This window comes from Carya illinoinensis, chromosome 4 (genome assembly GCF_018687715.1).
Source record: "Carya illinoinensis cultivar Pawnee chromosome 4, C.illinoinensisPawnee_v1, whole genome shotgun sequence".
Taxonomy (NCBI): domain Eukaryota; kingdom Viridiplantae; phylum Streptophyta; class Magnoliopsida; order Fagales; family Juglandaceae; genus Carya; species Carya illinoinensis.
The window spans coordinates 3078634-3097332 of NC_056755.1; the positions used below are offsets into that span (position 1 = coordinate 3078634).

The 18699-nt window shown below is 36.2% G+C and overlaps 4 protein-coding genes across 6 annotated transcripts; 2 read left to right on the top strand and 2 right to left on the bottom strand.

Moving 5' to 3' along the window:
* The first annotated feature begins 1739 nt into the window (after window positions 1–1739).
* LOC122307367 (SWI/SNF complex component SNF12 homolog) lies at window positions 1740–4522 on the top strand. Its single transcript, XM_043120227.1, has 2 exons — window positions 1740–3902; window positions 4181–4522. Exons 1-2 carry the CDS (start codon window positions 2338–2340, stop codon window positions 4251–4253), a joined length of 1638 nt encoding a protein of 545 aa, XP_042976161.1. The 5' UTR covers window positions 1740–2337; the 3' UTR covers window positions 4254–4522.
* Window positions 4523–4730: 208 nt separating this feature from the next.
* On the bottom strand, window positions 4731–6763 carry LOC122307368 (cytochrome P450 94B3-like). Its single transcript, XM_043120228.1, has one exon. It carries the CDS (start codon window positions 6563–6565, stop codon window positions 5027–5029), a length of 1539 nt encoding a protein of 512 aa, XP_042976162.1. The 5' UTR covers window positions 6566–6763; the 3' UTR covers window positions 4731–5026.
* Window positions 6764–9715: 2952 nt separating this feature from the next.
* LOC122307225 (transcription and mRNA export factor ENY2) lies at window positions 9716–12346 on the top strand. Its single transcript, XM_043119958.1, has 5 exons — window positions 9716–9875; window positions 9996–10083; window positions 10251–10345; window positions 10671–10747; window positions 11906–12346. Coding segments are annotated over exons 1-5 (336 nt in total). The 5' UTR covers window positions 9716–9873; the 3' UTR covers window positions 11980–12346.
* Window positions 12347–12538: 192 nt separating this feature from the next.
* Window positions 12539–16710, bottom strand: LOC122307224 (B2 protein-like). Of its 3 annotated transcripts, none has more exons than XM_043119957.1 (6): window positions 16554–16710; window positions 14681–15247; window positions 13908–14008; window positions 13326–13409; window positions 13107–13217; window positions 12539–12932 (listed from the first exon to the last, which is right to left on the bottom strand). In XM_043119957.1, exons 2-6 carry the CDS (start codon window positions 15243–15245, stop codon window positions 12885–12887), a joined length of 909 nt encoding a protein of 302 aa, XP_042975891.1. In that variant the 5' UTR covers window positions 15246–15247; window positions 16554–16710; the 3' UTR covers window positions 12539–12884. The 3 variants fall into 3 exon arrangements, with proteins under 3 accessions (XP_042975891.1, XP_042975889.1, XP_042975890.1); XM_043119955.1 differs by having other exon boundaries at window positions 16544–16709; XM_043119956.1 differs by having other exon boundaries at window positions 14681–15255; window positions 16544–16700.
* Between the last annotated feature and the right edge of the window lie 1989 nt (window positions 16711–18699).

Consider the following 18699-nt stretch of genomic DNA (forward strand, 5'->3'; position numbering starts at 1 on the left):
TGTGGGTGGGTGAATGAGATTGACCCGGTAGGATTGGATAGGGATTGGAGAGCTTGGGCTTTGGAGTTCGCATCAATGTTTTAAATTTCATACCGGTATGGTATGGCCGGTATTTCTCGTTTTGAAATAATGATTCGTATAAAACATCATCTATTTTGTATTGGATTAAATACTAACAGTATCAGTTTATTTTGGCCAATACTAGCCAATTTTTGGTGTACCGGTCGAGATTAGTGAGTTTTTATAATTAATGTACAAATTTTATTTTTTCATAACTTTTACTCTAATTCTAATATCTGAATACTATTTTCTTAACTTAGAAATATTATTAAATTTTATAAATATGTGTTTTAATTTTTTAAGACTTGTATTAATATTATTTTAAAATATAATTTATACATATATAATTAATTTATTATATATAAATTATCCTGAAACGATATTCAAAATAATATCAATATTAAAATATTTCGTTTCAGTATTTTAAACGAAACGATTACCAAAACGCTATTTAAAACATTACTCTGCATACGGAGTATGAAGTGTGACAAATCCATGGCATGAATTTGGACCACTTGGTTTCTATACAAAATGGTTGATCAGGGTCTTGTGGTTATTATTTGGATGAATCCTGAATTCACGGGAAATTACTTTTTCTTTGTGACTCCAAATTATTGTGATTTTATGTAAATTGGTTATAGGATTGTTGATTATCATTCCCTTTAGAGTATTTTTCCCAATTACACACAATATTTACAATTAAAAATAACTTGGTGCATTTCAAATATAATTTTTCTCTGATCTCGATGACTACTAATCATTCCGATCAAAATTAGGATTTCCGTGTTATGATCATTATACGAAACAAATTAGTTGAATGAATTTACGAGGGGCAATCAAAATATCAAACAGATAACCAAAACCCCTACCAAACCCCTACCAAACTCCCCATATATTCTCCCATGAGCACGGTAGTATTAAAAATATAATATAAATTATTAAATTTATTTATTTCTCTCAGTTTTAACTTTTGAAATAAGTGACGGTTTCATATGGTATTAAAGTAGGGGTTTTAGTTCTTTAATTATAATAATTTTATTTCTAAAATATTGTAGTTGATGCTTGTATAATTCACAAGTTATCTTCAACGTATCTATGAGTTTCATGATGGCATCACATTTTTTTGTATACTCTTTCTTATCATATATCTTATATCACTTTGTAACACACCTAAACGGAAAGGAAATGACTCCAATAAGCTTACTTCGAGGGAAACACTTCCGTAGGACGAAGAAGAGGAATATGAGAAAAATTTGAAAAGTTGTATTACATTTCAATATGTTTTTACAATGTCTTTACTTCTACTTATATCACTTGAGAAACTAATAAGCCCCATGACCAATTACGAAGCCCAAAAACCCATAAAAAAATATTAGGCCATAGTCCAAAGTCCAATGACCACTACAAGGCCCATTTTGTTAATAAGTCTAAACAGTTTCAATCATACAATTGTCCAAACACCCACAATTTTTTGATGATTTAGCACGAGAAGAACAAGGGGAGAGAAACCCTAGCTGGGTTCTAGGATTTTTGCTTTGGGCGAGGGCTTTTAGTTAAAACGCAGCCTGGGCTTGTCACCCAGACTCTTTTGTTCAGAAAGGCCCGTTTTCTGGGTCTATGGGCCGGATCGTGGATTCAATATCCAGTTGAGGATGTAAATGAAAAAACATAAAACGTACGAGTCTTCGAAGAGGCTTTCCGAGGCTTTCCTCGCTCCCCCACCTCGTTCTCAGGCGGAGCGAAAAGAGCAAAAACACCGAGCAAGCTTCCACTTCTGACATTGTGTATGAATTCTGTACTCGTATTTTCTCATTCGCTCTCTCTCCTTTTCTCGTTTCCTTTAAAGTTAAAGAATTCCCGCTCTTTGGATTCATTTCCATTGCCTTTCCCAATTTGATAGTCCAAATCAGCGTCTTTTGATTTCACAGGCGGGTGTCTTATTTTATACTCAATATCTAGGCACATCCCACTCTCAATTCCGAGCAGTTTTCACCAAGCCTAGGTTGAATTGGAGTTTTCTTAAATCTACGCTTGTCCGCGCATCCATTACTTCACGTGGGGAATTAGGGTTTTCCCCCATTTTTAATATGTGCTTATCTCTTAGTTATAGATTTATGGTACTTGAATTTTGAGGGATTTTGGTGCTTCTGGTGTCGCTGGCTTTTGAGAATTTGTTGGAATCAGTTCGAGCCTAAGTAATTTGAGCTAATGATTACTGGAAGTTGGGATTTTGGTGTTCTTAGGTTTTTCTGGGTGGAATAAGTCGATTAGATAGTCATGTCTGTTAACAGCAATAACCCGCCCAAGAGCCTCGGGGCCTCTTCTTCGCCCTTTGGCAATGCCGGTATGCCCACAAACCCTCAGTTTTCACAATCTCAAGCCCAGATTGCGGCTGGCTTTCAGAGTCAGTTTCAGTTGTCCCAAGCACAGGCTATAGCACAGGCACAGTCCAAAGCTGCGGCTCATGCCCAAGCTCAAGCAGCTCACGCCCAAGCACAAGCACAAGCGGCTCACGCGCAATTCCAGGCTCAGTTACAAGCTCAAGGGCTTTCCCTCAACCAGACCCATCCAGCAGGCATTGGTAATTTGGGTACATCGTCACCCTCCATGTCAACACCCGGTAATTTAGGCGCAAAGCGAATGCCACCAAAGACGCCGATCCGCCCTCTCGGTGTTTCCCCTACCAACGCGGTATCCCCCTTGAAAGCAATGGAATTGCAATCTGCTGCTCGGAGAAAGAAGCAGAAACTTCCCGAGAAGCAGCTTCAAGACAAAGTGGCAGCGATTCTGCCTGAGTCTGCTCTGTACACCCAGCTTCTTGAGTTTGAGGCTCGTGTCGATGCTGCTCTTTCAAGAAAGAAAGTTGACATCCAAGAGGCCCTTAAAAGTTCTCCATGTGTGCAAAAAACCCTTCGCATTTATGTTTTCAACACCTCTGCAAATCAGATTCGCACCATTCCAAAGAAGCCAAATGCCGAGCCCCCTACCTGGACGCTTAAGATAGTTGGAAGGATCTTGGAAGATGGGGTGGATCCTGATCAGCCCGGAGTGGTCCAAAAGTCAAACCCCTTTTACCCAAAGTTCTCAGCTTTCTTCAAGAGAGTGACCATTTCCTTGGACCAGAGACTATATCCTGACAACCATGTCATTATGTGGGAGAATGCTCGATCACCTGCACCTCACGAGGGGTTTGAGGTTAAGAGGAAAGGGGATAAAGAATTTACTGTGAATATACGGTTAGAAATGAACTACGTGCCCGAGAAGTTCAAGCTTTCACCAGCTTTGATGGAAGTTCTCGGTATTGAAGTTGATACTCGCCCGAGAATAATAGCTGCAATCTGGCATTATGTAAAGGCGAGGAAATTGCAGAACCCCGGTGATCCCTCTATCTTTAATTGCGATCCACCTCTTCAAAGAGTTTTTGGGGAAGAAAGAATGAAATTCACGATGGTTTCTCAGAAGATATCACAGCATCTATTCCCTCCACAGCCTATACATTTGGAGCATAAGATCAAGCTTTCAGGGAATAGTCCTGCTGGAACTGCATGTTATGATGTATTAGTCGATGTGCCTTTTCCAATTCAGAGGGATTTATCTGCTCTATTGGCCAACACAGAGAAGAACAAAGAAATTGACACCTGTGATGAAGCAATATGTACTGCTATAAGAAAAATTCATGAGCACCGTCGGAGGCGGGCATTCTTCCTTGGTTTCAGTCAATCACCGGTGGAATTCATCGATGCTTTAATTGAATCTCAAAGCGTGGATTTGAAGGTTGCAGCTGGCGAAGCAAATCGTAGTGCTGAAAAAGAGCGACGGTCAGATTTCTTTACCCAACCATGGTAAGTGTGCTCATCCAAATTGATTTGCTTTTGTGTTGGATGCAATGCTCTCGAGTCATCCCCTAAGAACATTGTGATTGAGTTGTAACTTACGTCGCGTCATTGACATGAGGGATGTATTTTTACCAGATGCCATGTTCATTTGCCAGTTCAAGCTTATTCAGTGTTATTTTAGCTTTGATCCAACTGGAATACATGATCAAAGTACCATATGTGGTATTTTTGTTAATCTTTGGTGGGAATGTACTCATTCTTGACTTATTTGGTAATTCTTACAGGGTTGAAGATGCTGTTATCCGCTATTTGAATCGCAAGCCAGTTGCAGGGAGTGATGCTCCTGGAAGCATGTGAGGAGGAGATTGCTTAGCTGTAGGTTGGGCAGGCAACGTGTTTATCATTCCTTTTGTTTAAACAGCTCAAGATCGCTCTGACTGACTTAACAGAAAAAGTACCACATATGTACTTTGCTCTATTGTTGGTCGGGGCTTGCATGTAAGATAGACACTATTGTCTGAAGCTTTTTTTTTTTTTTTTGCAATAATTATCCATGTGTACTAGTGATGCTGCTGATTAGGCTTAAGAAACAAGTATAAATTAGAAATGATGTAATATTTTTCTGATTTGGACTTCCTGATGTCTTTGGTTCGTGAAAGTCTTGCGGATATCCATGGCCACTCTGAGAAACCGAGACAGGAGGGGGCCAGGGGCTGAAGTGAGAATGCTGCAGCCTGGTTTATCAGTCGTTTCCCTATGATATGTGGCATCATACCGAACATTTTGGACGACGGTCTATATATATACATGCTGATTGAGACGAGTAGGATTTTTAACAATTGACTATAAAGGAGGAATTATCCTCAATTAAACACTACTCACATGGTCTTCACAACCACATGTGCATCGATTGAATGATTATTATTATACATACATATATATATATATATATATATATATATATATATATATATATATATATATATATATGTATATATTGATATCCCTTATAACACAATTGAGGCTTAGTGGCATGTTACACCTGAATAAATGGTAAATCATAACCATTGACTATTACTACTTTCTTAGTTTATTCTGTTGTTTGAATAATTTAGTGAGATCTCGTTGATCTATCTCCTCCTGTGAACCAAAACCTTGAACCCGCCAGCCATGTGAGCCGTCAGGAGTGGCACAAAGAGAGGACTTTCTGAACCTACGGGTCTAAACTCGAACCGCCTAAGAATGGAAGCCACAACGTACTTCATTTGAGTGAAGGCCATCTCCTTCCCGAGACACACCCTTGGACCGGCCTGAAAAACTGGGAACTTGTAGGGGCACACCTCCTTCAGAGCTCCTGATTTCTCCTTGTCTGGTTCGAGAAACCACCGATCCGGTTTGAACTCAAGCCTGTCCTTCCCCCACAGTGCTTCCATTCTCCCCATCCCATAAGGAAAGTAAGTCAGCCTGTCTCCAGCATTGACCGGAGTTCCATCTGGCAACAAGTCGTCGACCATGGCATGCTTGGAGTCCCAAGCCACAGGTGGGTATAGCCTCATGGATTCGCAGAGGCATGCCTTCAACAATTTCAACTCCTTCAACGATTCATAATCCAACATTTCTGTATCCCCTGCGACGGATTCTATCTCCTTCAGCACCTCTTGCTCTGTATCAGGATGGCAGGAAAGCAACCAGAAGAACCATGTCATTGCCGCTGAAGTTGTGTCCCTTCCTGCCATGATGAAGCTTATCATCATGTCTCTTATAATCTCGTCTTCATGTCCGGCTGATATGAACCGTGATAGGAGATCATCTTCACTGCAAACCTGATCACGTTGATTCATCTTTTGCTTCCTGTGTTGAATTATATCATTCACATAGGCATGAACTTCTTCAACAGCATCCTTTAGCTTTTGCTCAGATCCTAGTCCGAGCCATCTTTTGATCTTCCAAACAATGAAAAGAGGTGCGGCTCCACGCCTTGCACATACCTCTGAGGCCATGTCGAAAGCCTTTGCTAGTGGCGAAATGGGTTGGGAAGGATCTAAGCAAAACCGATCAATCCCCAAGGAAACCTCACAAACCATGTTGAATGCGAGTCGTCTCAGCAACTCCTGCAAGTCAACCACTTCTTTCGCGGCGGCCAATGACTCCAGCAGCGGCAACAACTGCTTCTCCACCTCTTCCTCCAGGGTATTCATGGCTAACTCTCGCAGGGACTTGGCACTGAACTCGTGGCTAGCCAACTTGCGCTGGCTGCGCCAAAGCTCCCCATCCACATTGAATATACCGAACCCAAGAAAATCGCCAAGAATCTCAGTGAAGCGCTTACCTTTGGGAAAGTTGTTGAAGTTTGTCTTGAGCATGTACTCCACGTTCTCTGGATTTGCAGTGACTATGGTTCGTGGTGCACCAAATCGGTGCACCACGATCGTGTTGGTTGCTGATTCCGTGAGTAGCTCAGTGTACCAATCCAAAAGATGGTTGCGGTTCTTGTAGAAGGAAATCAAGCATCCAATGATGGGATATGTTGGCGGGCCATGGCAGGAAAGTTTTCGATTAACTCGCCATAGGTCACGTAAAATTACGTGAAACAGATAGAGAATAATTGGCAAAAACATAAACGTTAAAGGCTTCAATATGTAGATAGACATGAAGATCACTACTCCCATGTTGGCGTACTGGGAGTGCGAAATATTCCTGAACACAACGATGCAAAAGATTCCTATATATATGTGTGTGCTTTTGGACTTTTGCAAACTTGCTCCAAGCGAACCTTTTAACAAGTCTAAAAGCTAGTCCCTGAGGGAATGTGAAAATTGAATATTTTTAACTCCACAATAAATCCATGATCAAGAGCTTATAATTTTGTGGGGTTTTGTTTTTTTCTCCTCTTTTTCTACTCGAGATCCATACATTTAACCACCCCCCCCCCCCCCCTCTCTCTCTCTCCTTTTCCTCCTTTTTTCGTATATATAAATCTAGTCAATCTGGTATCAGGTTTGGAACTATTCATTAACATGAGCTAGAGAGAACACCGTAAGAATTTCAAATATTCAATGACTGATCGATCAATGCTGGAATGTTGTAACAATGGCCATCCGTCCATGCCTGCCTCCGAATCAATGTTTTCAAGTGAGTTTACATATCTTAGTACTCATCCAAAGTAATTTTTTTTTTTTTTTTTTGGTCCTATATATACTCATGCAAAGTAATATTAAAATAATACATGACATGCACAGATAATACTAGTCGGTGTTTAATTAATGTTTAGTTGCCAAATTATTGAAAGAACGTGCTATTCTAAACTACTCCTACCATATAATCTCTTCGATTCTTGCCATTTTTCTTTAGGTTTTGCCCCCTGAACGGTTGGTACGTTCCATGCAGTTCTATAAATATATGTCACAGTAGTTAACGCCAGGTGCGGTTAAACGAGGTACGCATATCAACGAAGTGTTGGATTTCTTGTACGATTGGCACGTTGTTCATAGAGAAGTGGGAGATTTTGGAGAGACGCTACGTCCAGTAATCAGGATCAAGGACCTGATCCTGATTATTCATAGATCAGGATACAATAAAGATAAATAAATCCCCACTTGAAATTATATATATTCTGAAAACTTTGTTCTAGAACTCTCTACCTCTGAGCAATCAAAAGGAATCTACCAACTATATATAGCCCAGTTCAAGGCTCAGAGCCCTTAAATGGTTTCAACTTAAAATATCTTTAATTTTATTTATTTTATTTTATATATCCAATAATGAATCCTAAGAAAATTAACCACGTGCTGGAAATTGTCTGGAAATTTATTTTTTAATTTCTGAGCTGGGAATTGTCTGGTTCTAATATGTTATTATATATGTTATCTGTCAGTATTTATCATGAATATTTTCTAAATATATTTTTAAAAAAACACTGAGATGCAGAATATTTAATTATTTGAATACATTTATAAATATTTTTTGAAATAGAATCATTTGACTATTATATTAAATATATTTATTTATAAAGTATAATAAACAATTTAACTTTTTAAAATTCTAATTCAATTTTTTCAAATTTTAAAATAATAATAATATTAAAAAATAATATTTTATTTACTTTTCAATGTTTTCATCTTTTATATAAAATTATTTCATCTTATAATCCAAATCAGCACTTTTAAATCAAGCTAAATTCAAATATAATAGGCAAACAGGCTTCTCTAATTGCCTCGAAAAGAAACAAGTTTACAGCTTATCAATATATCCATATATATCTGTCATGATCTCGAAGAAGTAGGACCAAAGAAATTAAAAGGCAAGCTTTCAATCAAATCTAGATGTCACCTTCTTTGTGGACAGTCTTGTAATCAGAGAGTCTTCTCCACACAGAATCAAAGTCTAAAGACCTGCTCACTGACACAAAACGTTTTCATCCAAATATTAACTATGGAATGGACCAATGTTGTATATGATGTAGTGGACCACTAAGTGAGATTAAAAATTAGTCTACTTTTGTCTCAATATTGGTTTGAAATCAAATCTGAATGATTGGTACCGAGAGACCCATAAAGCAGAAAATGTGGATGATTGGAGCAGAGAGCTTGATTATATATGCAATATATGAATTAACTACTAAAATTGATTGTGGTCTATATTTAACAAATCACCCAAGCTGTATATATAAAGTGGATATTAAAAAGCATTGTCATCAAAGACTATGAAGCAGGAGGAACCTACTTATATGGTTCACATTGAACCTTTTTCTAGTGGCAATATAAGGTCCAATTTCCCTACCCATGTAAATGTTCAACCACAGGCTGACTCGGAATCACGACATTGTTTATTGGGATGATGTATCCTTCGAATGTTCAAGGCTAAGGTAGATTAAGGTCGATAACTTTTTATATGATCTGAGTGTGGTCATAGTAACATCCTACACTGTCAAGATGAAATAAAGAATTTCGACAGTGGAAAGGCACACCTTGAGTTGGATATATGATCCATGTACTTGATATGAAACCAAAATGGAATTATGGGATTACAATTGCAACTGACTAATTCAATACAAAGTTAGCAAATTAAGATTGATGAATACGACATATATAATTAAATAGATAGGATTTTTAAAGCTAATTAATATACACCTCCAGTTCCGTATGATATTAACCCAAATTAACAATCCAATGGTAAATACAGGCGCATGTGCTTAAAAGAAGAGCATGGAAAAGTGATTAGGGGAATTATTCTTTCTTTCTAGTGGAGGTGGTGGAAACTCATAGCAAGTTGGTGGAGAAAATAATGGTTAGCCACAATTAACATATATATATATATATAAGTGAAAAGGATTGGAGATAATATTGTTGTCGTTTTAGTGTAGCTCCTTTTAGAAACGACTCTCCTCTGATCCGTCCACACACAAGTCGGTCGAGATGAAATCTAATAAAATAATCAAGCCCACAGGGAAAACGTTGTAGAAAATGGCCCAATATATGTATTCCTTTTTAGAAAAAGGAAATCGGCAGTAATTACCCTCCAAACATGCAGCCGAGTTGGATATTAAGATTGGAATGATTTGTGGACGTTCTGTGAACCACGTGCAAAGAAGCCCAGTCTCGACTGCTTAGGCCTCTAACCTGAGAATGGTTTCCACCATCCGGCACAAGACTTTGGGCCCAGTTTGAAATCATGTAAATAACCTTCAAGACTTTCTAAATGGCCCATAAACATTGAAATCGATCTCAAAATTAATGTGCATATCAAATAACTCATCGGGCAGCTTGCAATTACCTTTACGAAAGCATTCCCCTTATTTGTATTTAATGTAAAATGATAGTGCGTCTACGTTGAACGACGACGTTTATACATGAGTACAAATATATAACCCTCCGCCCCCTCTTCCTCACTCGATTTCTTTCATCTTCTCAGACGAAGCATTTCACTCGCGGCTCCATCAATACCTGCAGATTTCGCTTTTCCGTTGTGCTTTTACAACATGTCAGTTCTCCGACCGTAGCTCACGATTTTCCGGCGTGCTTAGAACGTGTCTTTTCCTTGTCAACTGACTTTATTTGTTGTTTTAACTTTCTGTTTTATGCCAAAATAAATAAATTAAAGGAGGGCATCGGTGAATCGTCCCCCAACACCAGATGTAGGAGATACTCAGGAAAAGCAGCCGACGCTTGAAGAAATTATCAACATTAAGGTCTGTTGTTTTTCTTTCTTTCTTTCTCTCCTATTATTTTTCTTGGCAATTAGTTATTAGTTCTCTAGTCTGGAAAATGAAAAATATATAGATGTGCTTGATTTGAAAATTTTCGATTTTGTTGAACTTTTTTATTCATTGATAATTTAAGAGATTCCATGCGACAGTTCATTGAGAGCGGAGAGAAGGAGCGATTAATGGAGCTTCTGAGGGAAAGGCTTATAGAGTGTGGCTGGAAGGATGAAATGAAAGCTCTTTGCAGGTTTTCCGTGTGCTCTGATTTGTGTTATGTTCAGAATGCTGTATTTCCAGTCAGTGACGTTTCTATTTTTTGGACTAGAAACCTTGGTCTTTTGCCTAAAATCACTTAGTTGCCACAAGGGTGTTCTGCCCCCATTTAATTAGTCTTAATTACCAAAAAAAGAAACTGCTTAAAAACGTTATTTTTTGTAATAAATTATTAATAATAATCTTTGGTTACTATCAAGTTTTGGGCTCATATGAACATAAGTTTATTTTTCCTTATAGCTGGTCTGGCGACTTTTTGGAATAATGGGAATCCATTTTATTCTTCTATTTAATGGCAGGGCATTTGTAAAGAAGAAAGGAAGAAACAATGTTACAGTGGATGACCTCGTACATTTAATTACTCCAAAGGGCAGAGGTGACGGCTTTTGTTGTTCTTTCCTATTTCATTCCATTTTAAGTCGTAGTTGATGACTATAAACCATTAGGAAGTTACTAAAGCATGATTTTTTGGAACATAATCTTCATTCTTATCGTATATTGGATGTGCTGTTTTTAACTCTCTCTCTATCTCTCAATGGCATCTATTATATATATATATATATAAAAACTTAACAGAAACAGTGGTAGTGATAAGTCTTGGGAGGCATTTGAGAGGTTCTTATAAAATAGCTGAGGTGAATAATTTCCTCATGGCTCTGGCTCTGGCTCAAATGGCATTTCTTTTACGAGAAATACTATTTTTCATTCTTGGTTTTATCATTTTCACTTACATCGGCTGATGTGACATTTTTTACGTGGTTTCATAGGTTAATTACTGAAATACAAAGTCACTTTTTTTTTTTATCAGTTAAATTGAAGACGAAACCTTTGGAGTGTCTAAGCCTGAATTCGAACTGGGGACCTCTAGCGTGTGAGATTAGCATGATAACCAACTACGCCATGGTCCACCCAAACATCCCTTAAATGTCAAGTCGCTTAATATATAACATATTAGCCAGTGCAATATTTATCTTTCTTTGCTCATAAGATAGGGAGGGGGGGGAGTGGGTTCAAGATCTACTATATGTGTTAACTGACTGGCGGGAGGGAGGAGGAAAGAAAGCGGGCGCGCGCGCGCGCGGGGGGGGGGGGGGGGGGGGGTGCGGCACACCATTATTTGCTTCATCTGAAATGCTTGCAATAGTTTCAGTATCGACTCATTTTCTCATTATTAATGACAACTCGTTTTTATTTGTCTTGAAAATTCAAATTGTTTTATTATGATAGTATCCTTACTCATGTACCTTTGTAGAGTAAGACTAAGCCTAGTTCATAGAACAGTGCTTTATGTCATTATAAGCATTGATCTATTACTTATGCCACGAGTTATATAAATATAAAATTCCAGACGGATTTCCTGGTAATCATCTAAGTACATAAATTTATATGATTGCGTAGATTTTATTTTAAGAATGCCCTTATACATGTTTGATTTTTCAAATTAGCTCTTATGGGCCAACAGACACAGGCCACAACTCTCTCTTGCACTATATTTCTCAAACAAGGATATGACCCGTTATATTTGCCATTGCAGCTTCCATTCCTGATTCCATAAAGGCTGAACTCTTGCAAAGAATTCGTACGTTTCTCGTGTCAGCAGCTCTTTAACACAACATCATGGTGTCTTTAGCGTGAGTTGTAAGGGAAGTTGCAGAGTGTCGTTGAAGAGCACTCAGTGGAAACCTTTGTTCGGAGGCAGATACCATAAATTTCTTGGGGGTGGAGGCAGCTGTGTTTATTGGAATATGCAACCAACAGCTATATTTTAGTTCAATCATGATAGGAATTTAGGAATGAATTCCATACACTTGTAGCAAGTCTTAATTACAGATCTTTGTTTGCTTTCTGCTTTGTACCATTTCCATCTCTTAGTAATGGAAACTTGGAATAGGAACACAATGGACAGTTGTTTGTTTGTTTATCTAATTGCTCTTTTAAGTAAATTGAAGAAGGGAACAAGTGTTTGGAGCCCTAATCCCAAGCCGTTGCACATAGTAGTCCATTTAATGTGCAACATTTACACGTAATGAGGTGAACGCTGCTCAATATGGCCCCATGTGTTTTCCTTTTATCTTGTAGATTCACCCATTTTCTTTTCTTAATCCAATTGAGGATATTTTAAGGACATTTGAATTCGTTTTTAATCGGACAGACATAGAGGAGAGAGTTTTACGGAAGTCTGTTTATAACTTACAAGCACGAATGGCAAACAAAGTTACACATCAAGTCCTTCCTATTTAGTGGACTTCAGCATTACACACAAAGGTTGTTCTCTTTTACATCTTGCAACTGTGTCTGTAACATTATAATGCTGTAAATTATGCAACAACTTAAAGAGCCATCTTGACGAGATACAAGACTTTTTTTTATTAAGCTGCACGTTTCCCTGCTTCTTCAAGAACATTTTGCCCAACCATACTCCCCAAGCTTACGCTCTGGAAAATCTGCAAAAAGAACACAATTGACATGCACCACAAAACCTACAACATTGCGTAATTCTGCTCGCATTTTGCTTATGCTGCTGAGCCTTCTTGCTCACAGAGGTCTAAGAGAGCCAGGGTCTGCAAAGTCGAGTTCAAAACAGAACGTCAGTGTCATCTCAAGAGACCATCTATTAACGAAAGATCCTGTATTATGACCTAAATACAGCAGGAGCCTTGGATAACGCAAATGCGATACATAATGATACCAAAATGAAAGAGGAAGAAGATAAAAACAAAGGATATTCAATATACCTCGGGAACTGAGAGCTCAAGACGGAATTTGGGACCATCATAGTGGTGCAAGACCGGCCTGAAGGCATCTTCTTCCAAAGCCTTGCAGAGTTTCCTAACACGGATTCTTACCTATCAAAATGGGTAAAACCCGCATATTAGCAAATTAAATATCTGCTGCATCCAACAAAAAAGAACACGAAGAACAAAGCTTTTCAATTCACTAATCCAAACTTCTACCTGAGCAGGAAACCTTGACTCGCCTTTACATTTCTTATCTTCCCAAGCAGTTGGATCAATGTTAGATCCCCCAAAAGTTGTTGCCTGAACAAAATCAATACCAAATCATAAGAAATTAATCTCAAAGTTAGGCACAAAAGCAATCCATCTCACAAAACCTCTATGAAGAACTTTGGCTTACACGCAACATATTATAAAGATGAAGAGAGGAGAAAAGAAAAAGGTTAAGAAAACAATAATATATTTGACAATTCACTCCTAAGCCTTTGGCCATCCACTTCCTACACATTATTCAACAACTGCTAAAAAAATTCTCTCTTAAAAAGCTCATGCCCATCAAAAGGCAGGAGATATAATAACAAAGCTGTCTCTAAGGTGAGCCCATTCGAAATGAAAAATTTTGAACCTCAAAAATGAAAACTCATAAGACTAAACCATGGTCTCTCAAGTAAATTAGAGTGGTAAAGAATGATAGAATAATATTCGTTGCTGAACACAAGATAATCTGAGGATAATCCCTGTACTAACAAGAGCATTGCAAAGGTAATAAATACAACCCATTGGAAAATTTTGAGAACAAACCTCAAAGATTCCATGCAACTGGTGGGTAGTATAATTATACAGAAACAGTGGTAAGCCTGGGGTGATTGCCCGTACCGAATCCCGATATCTTGGAGGTAAACCTATGAAATGAATGCAATGGCATTATTCACACGAATCATTCACTACGTATTCCCTCGAATCCTCGATAAAGGTAAAAATTATAAAGTTAATCTGTTATGCTGACACTTCAAAAAACTGGTTGCGCGGCTTGATCAATAGGTGCAATTATCTGGATTATCTATATGAAAAAAAAAAAAAAGTCAAGATATTACACCGATTCATCTTTGACCATATGTTACGTTTCATCTTAAATGATTGCTTTATTAATTATTGACCACAAAGTGCTGATTATAAGTTTTTTAGTTTTTTTTATTGGCACCAGGTGTCCAGGAACAACATCCCGAATAATCATGGGGATACACAAGCCCTCAGCAATGAGTTTTCCGCAAATACATCTCAGATAATTCAAGGAGAAAATCTCTCAATCCGATAACCCCTAGAGATTGTTTACACCCAAGGGGATTTGAACCTTAGACTTGGGGGAAGCATACCTAAGGCCTTTACCACTTGAGTCAACCCCTAAGGGTTATTATAAGTTCAACCTCCCTATTCAACAACTGATTTAAACATACTCTGTTTTGATTCATATGTTTACCACACCTTATGTGAAAGATGCCTAGATCTATGCTAGAACTTCTCACACCTGAGTACCTTTATCTGAGTCCAGGAAAAGATAAAAGAGAGAAGATTACCAAATAACTGTCGCTTCAAATCTTCCTGCATTGTATCGTTATTACACACAAAGATGTATCCTCCCAGCACCTCATTGCGTGGGAGTGTCTCTGTTGCTGGCAAGGTCTTGAACCTTTTGTCAACTGCATTGTTGGTGTTGGCATTTTCATTGATGTTGTTGCAGCCAGTGTCGTTGGAACCTTTATTCCCGTGAATATTGCCATTATACTTTGTGGCCATCATGTTTCCCACAAGGTTTGCATTGTTTTTCTGGTACACTGCATTCATGTCATAAATACCATTCCTGAAGGAACTTTTGCTCACATTTTCAATGAATTTAGAGTCCAAATTCAGCATATTGAAGTTGAAGCTTTCAAATTTGTTTTCTTCCTGGAACCCAACTTTCTCCCTTGTTCTTATATCAGCTGGGCCCTTGCAGAGATCAAGGTTATTCATGCGCTCACCCTTTGACCTGGTCTGCTCAGCCAACTTAGAAGCAACCATTGACCATCTGTGATCCTCTGATGCTTTCGATTGTCCTCGAAGCTCAGAGGACAACTGCCAAAAGTTCTGTATGCTCTCCATGGCTGCAAAACTTAATTCCATCGGGACCAAATACAAATCCTTTTAAAAATAAAAGTAAAAGCCCAAAACAAAAAGTAAGACAAGAGGCCGCTTATTTCAAGCCAAAACGTTTGGGCAAAGAATTGAAGAAGACTAAACATGGCTATCCTGAACACAGAAAAAAACACAATCGATCTCATAGAAAATAAAAACTTCAACTAAAGGGAATTTAGATAAAGGATAACCACCTATCTACCAAAAAAGAGAGGGGGGCGGGAAAGACACTTTCAGGATCCAGTTATTCCTACGGGTATATTATGATACCATACGTTTAATTATTTTGAAGTTCATGCCAAACAACATCGATCGAATTGAAGATCAGAATCAAAGAACAGATATGTCATGAAAATCATATATATCATTCCAAGAGTGTACATGAAAACAAAGAACTCAAATACTTCAACAAGATACAATTACCAAAGATCACAGAGCAAATCACGTCATCAGTAAAGACAAATCGTTTCCATCAAGAGACCATGACCGAAAGAAGCAAAAATCCAAGGGACACATACGGTTTGACATTCTTTTATGTGTGTGTGTGTGTGGTTTCGCATTCAAACAAGCTTTCACAATGCATTAAGCGGAAACCGTGAAGCTTTTGAGGATCGCGATGTCACTCCTTTCCTCGTATGAACAAAAACTGAAGATCAGAGTTCTGGTTCATTTTGAAAATAAATTACTGAGAACACCTTACGGCAGCACATTATCAAACAAAATACTAGGCACCAAAGCAGTCAACTAGTTCAAAAACCTCAACGAAAGTCAGTTTCATCATTTCAATCTCTACCAAGGAAAATATTTGGCATTCAACAAGAAGTCAATCAGATCTTATCACAAAACGAAAGACACCGTATAAAAAAATACCACATTGCTCCAAAAAAAACAAATAGAAAAAACCCAATTTAAGCTTATGATGTCTCTTTTTTTAAACCCCATTCTCGCACCAACAAAACAAGGATCTCAATAGTCAAGCCTAATTCATCAGACCCAACGAAGGAAAAAAAATATAAACTCCCACAGTACCCAACACAGAAATGACTAACATTACTACAAATCTAGACCTTAAATCAAGCTAATCAACTAAAAAGTCCCATAAAATTAAAGAAATATTTTAGACTACATTAAGATTCGAGACACGTAACGAAATGCAATATTGAGATTTAAAAACTGCCTAGTAATAATAGCTGAACTAAGCAGAGAAAAGGTTCGAAGTTTGGTGTCGTGGGGGATAATTGAAGGCCTTGGTTTGTCGGAATTACCGGGAGATACCTCAGAGCCCTAGGTTTGAGGATCCAGGGGCGGCAGAGGAGAGAGAGAGAGAGAGAGAGAGAGAGAGAGCGCCTCTGTAGGCCTTTATGATTTTATCTATCTGGTTACCGATTGGCTATGAAAAGTTGAAAACCGAAAGACACGACTTGAGAGAGAGAGAGAGCGGGGAGAAGGTGTGATATTATCGTAGATATTTTAGCTTCGATTAGGATTTGAGGTTGATGAAAATGATATTTTTGGTTATATAGTTTAGAAAAAATAAAATGAGATATGAGCATTTTTATCTAATTATACAAATGTAAATTTAATGAGAAATTTAATTAATAGAACTTGAAAATACTATATATTAAATTATCTAACTTCAAAATTTTTTACTTTTAGCTGCAATAAAATTAATATTTGTAACCTAATTTGATTGGTACTATTTCATATCCAAATGAGTAAAAAATAATATTTTTATACTCTCTCCCTCTATTCTCTCTCCCTATTCTCATTATTCTTCCTACATTATTTTTTCATATTATTTAATAAAAAATAATAATGTATTTCCATATAAGCTCTTAATTTAGAAAAAAAATTAATAGAAACAAACTTTTAAAAAAATATTATTAAATTATAATATTTTATTATTATTTTAACTAATAGATGGATAATCTAATGTGGAAATAAGTTTTGAGTGGAATAGTCAAATGTAAAATCATGTCATATTATGTAAATTTTACATTTATATTTAGATAATTCAATAAGAATGCTCTAAGATGTTAAAATTTAAATAAAATATTATTATAATATTAATTTTTTAATATTAATTTTGTTTTCATATTTAAAAAATTAAATTATTTATTATATTTTATATACAAATTTATGAAAGTTATAATAAAGAGAATAAATGGTTTGGATTTGGATATTCAAACCAGACCTTAAAAGATAAACGAATATTATTAAATATTATTTTTTAATATTATTATTGTTTTAAAATTATAAATAATTTAATTATTTATTGAGTAATGTTATATGTACTTATAATTTTACTTATACTTTTTTATTACAATACTCATTTTTTAATTTTTTTTAAATCTAAATTTTAAATTTAATGATTTTTAGCATATCAATAATTGATTTTTAGTATTCTCTTTATTTATTATATTTTGTATAAAAATTTTAAAAATTTATAATGATAAACTGATATGAGAATGAGCTAAAATATTTATTGTATCCAAACCATGAGTCGGGACTTACTAGTTTTATAGTTCGTTGTGTGGTGGAAATGGCCTTCTTGGTTTATTGTTGGTCTGGTTACCAAATACCAAATTATCTCATCTCATATAATTTAATCATTATAATTTTTTTAAATTATTATATAAAATATAATAAACAATTCAATTTTTTCAAATTTTAAAACAAAATTCATATTATAATAATATTTTATTTAACTTTTAACAAAATATTTTATCTCATTTCAAATAAAATATATAACCAAACAAAGCCTGAGAATCTGTCAATATCTTCAAATCCGTGTTAGGGTAAACTATGGATAATCTTCAAGTCAATTGAAGGCAAATTAAGCATATTTTATGTCGTGGGATGCACTCATCATTCCATGCTATACATATTTTTATATTATTTATTATTATTATTATTATTATTTTATTATTTTTAAGGTAATTGCATTGTTTTATTTATTATCTATATATCATATATTTGTTATAGAAAAAATATAAAATAAATATAATATATGAGAAATATAAATAGAGTTATTTTTAAAAATACTATTATCCAGAAAATCTCTACCTAAAGTTTATACCGATTTGCATTTTATTTTTTTAATTTTTTATTTAATGATTAAAAAAATATTTTAAATGAATTTGTAATTTAAAAAAATGTTTAAATACTTTTAAAAAAATGTTTAAAAAAAAGCCTCATCGGTGACACCGAGAATCGCCTTTGGACATAGCATTATCCTTGTTCATTTATGTCAATGGCTTTTCAGATCCATTATTATTATTATTATTATTTTATCAGAATCAGTTTATTTTGTCACCTATAAAACTAGGAGTGAGTTCGGTTCGGTCCGGTTTGATTTTGTAGACCGAATTAGATCTATTCGATTTAGGGTTTTTCTATCCTGGATCGGACCAAACTCCTT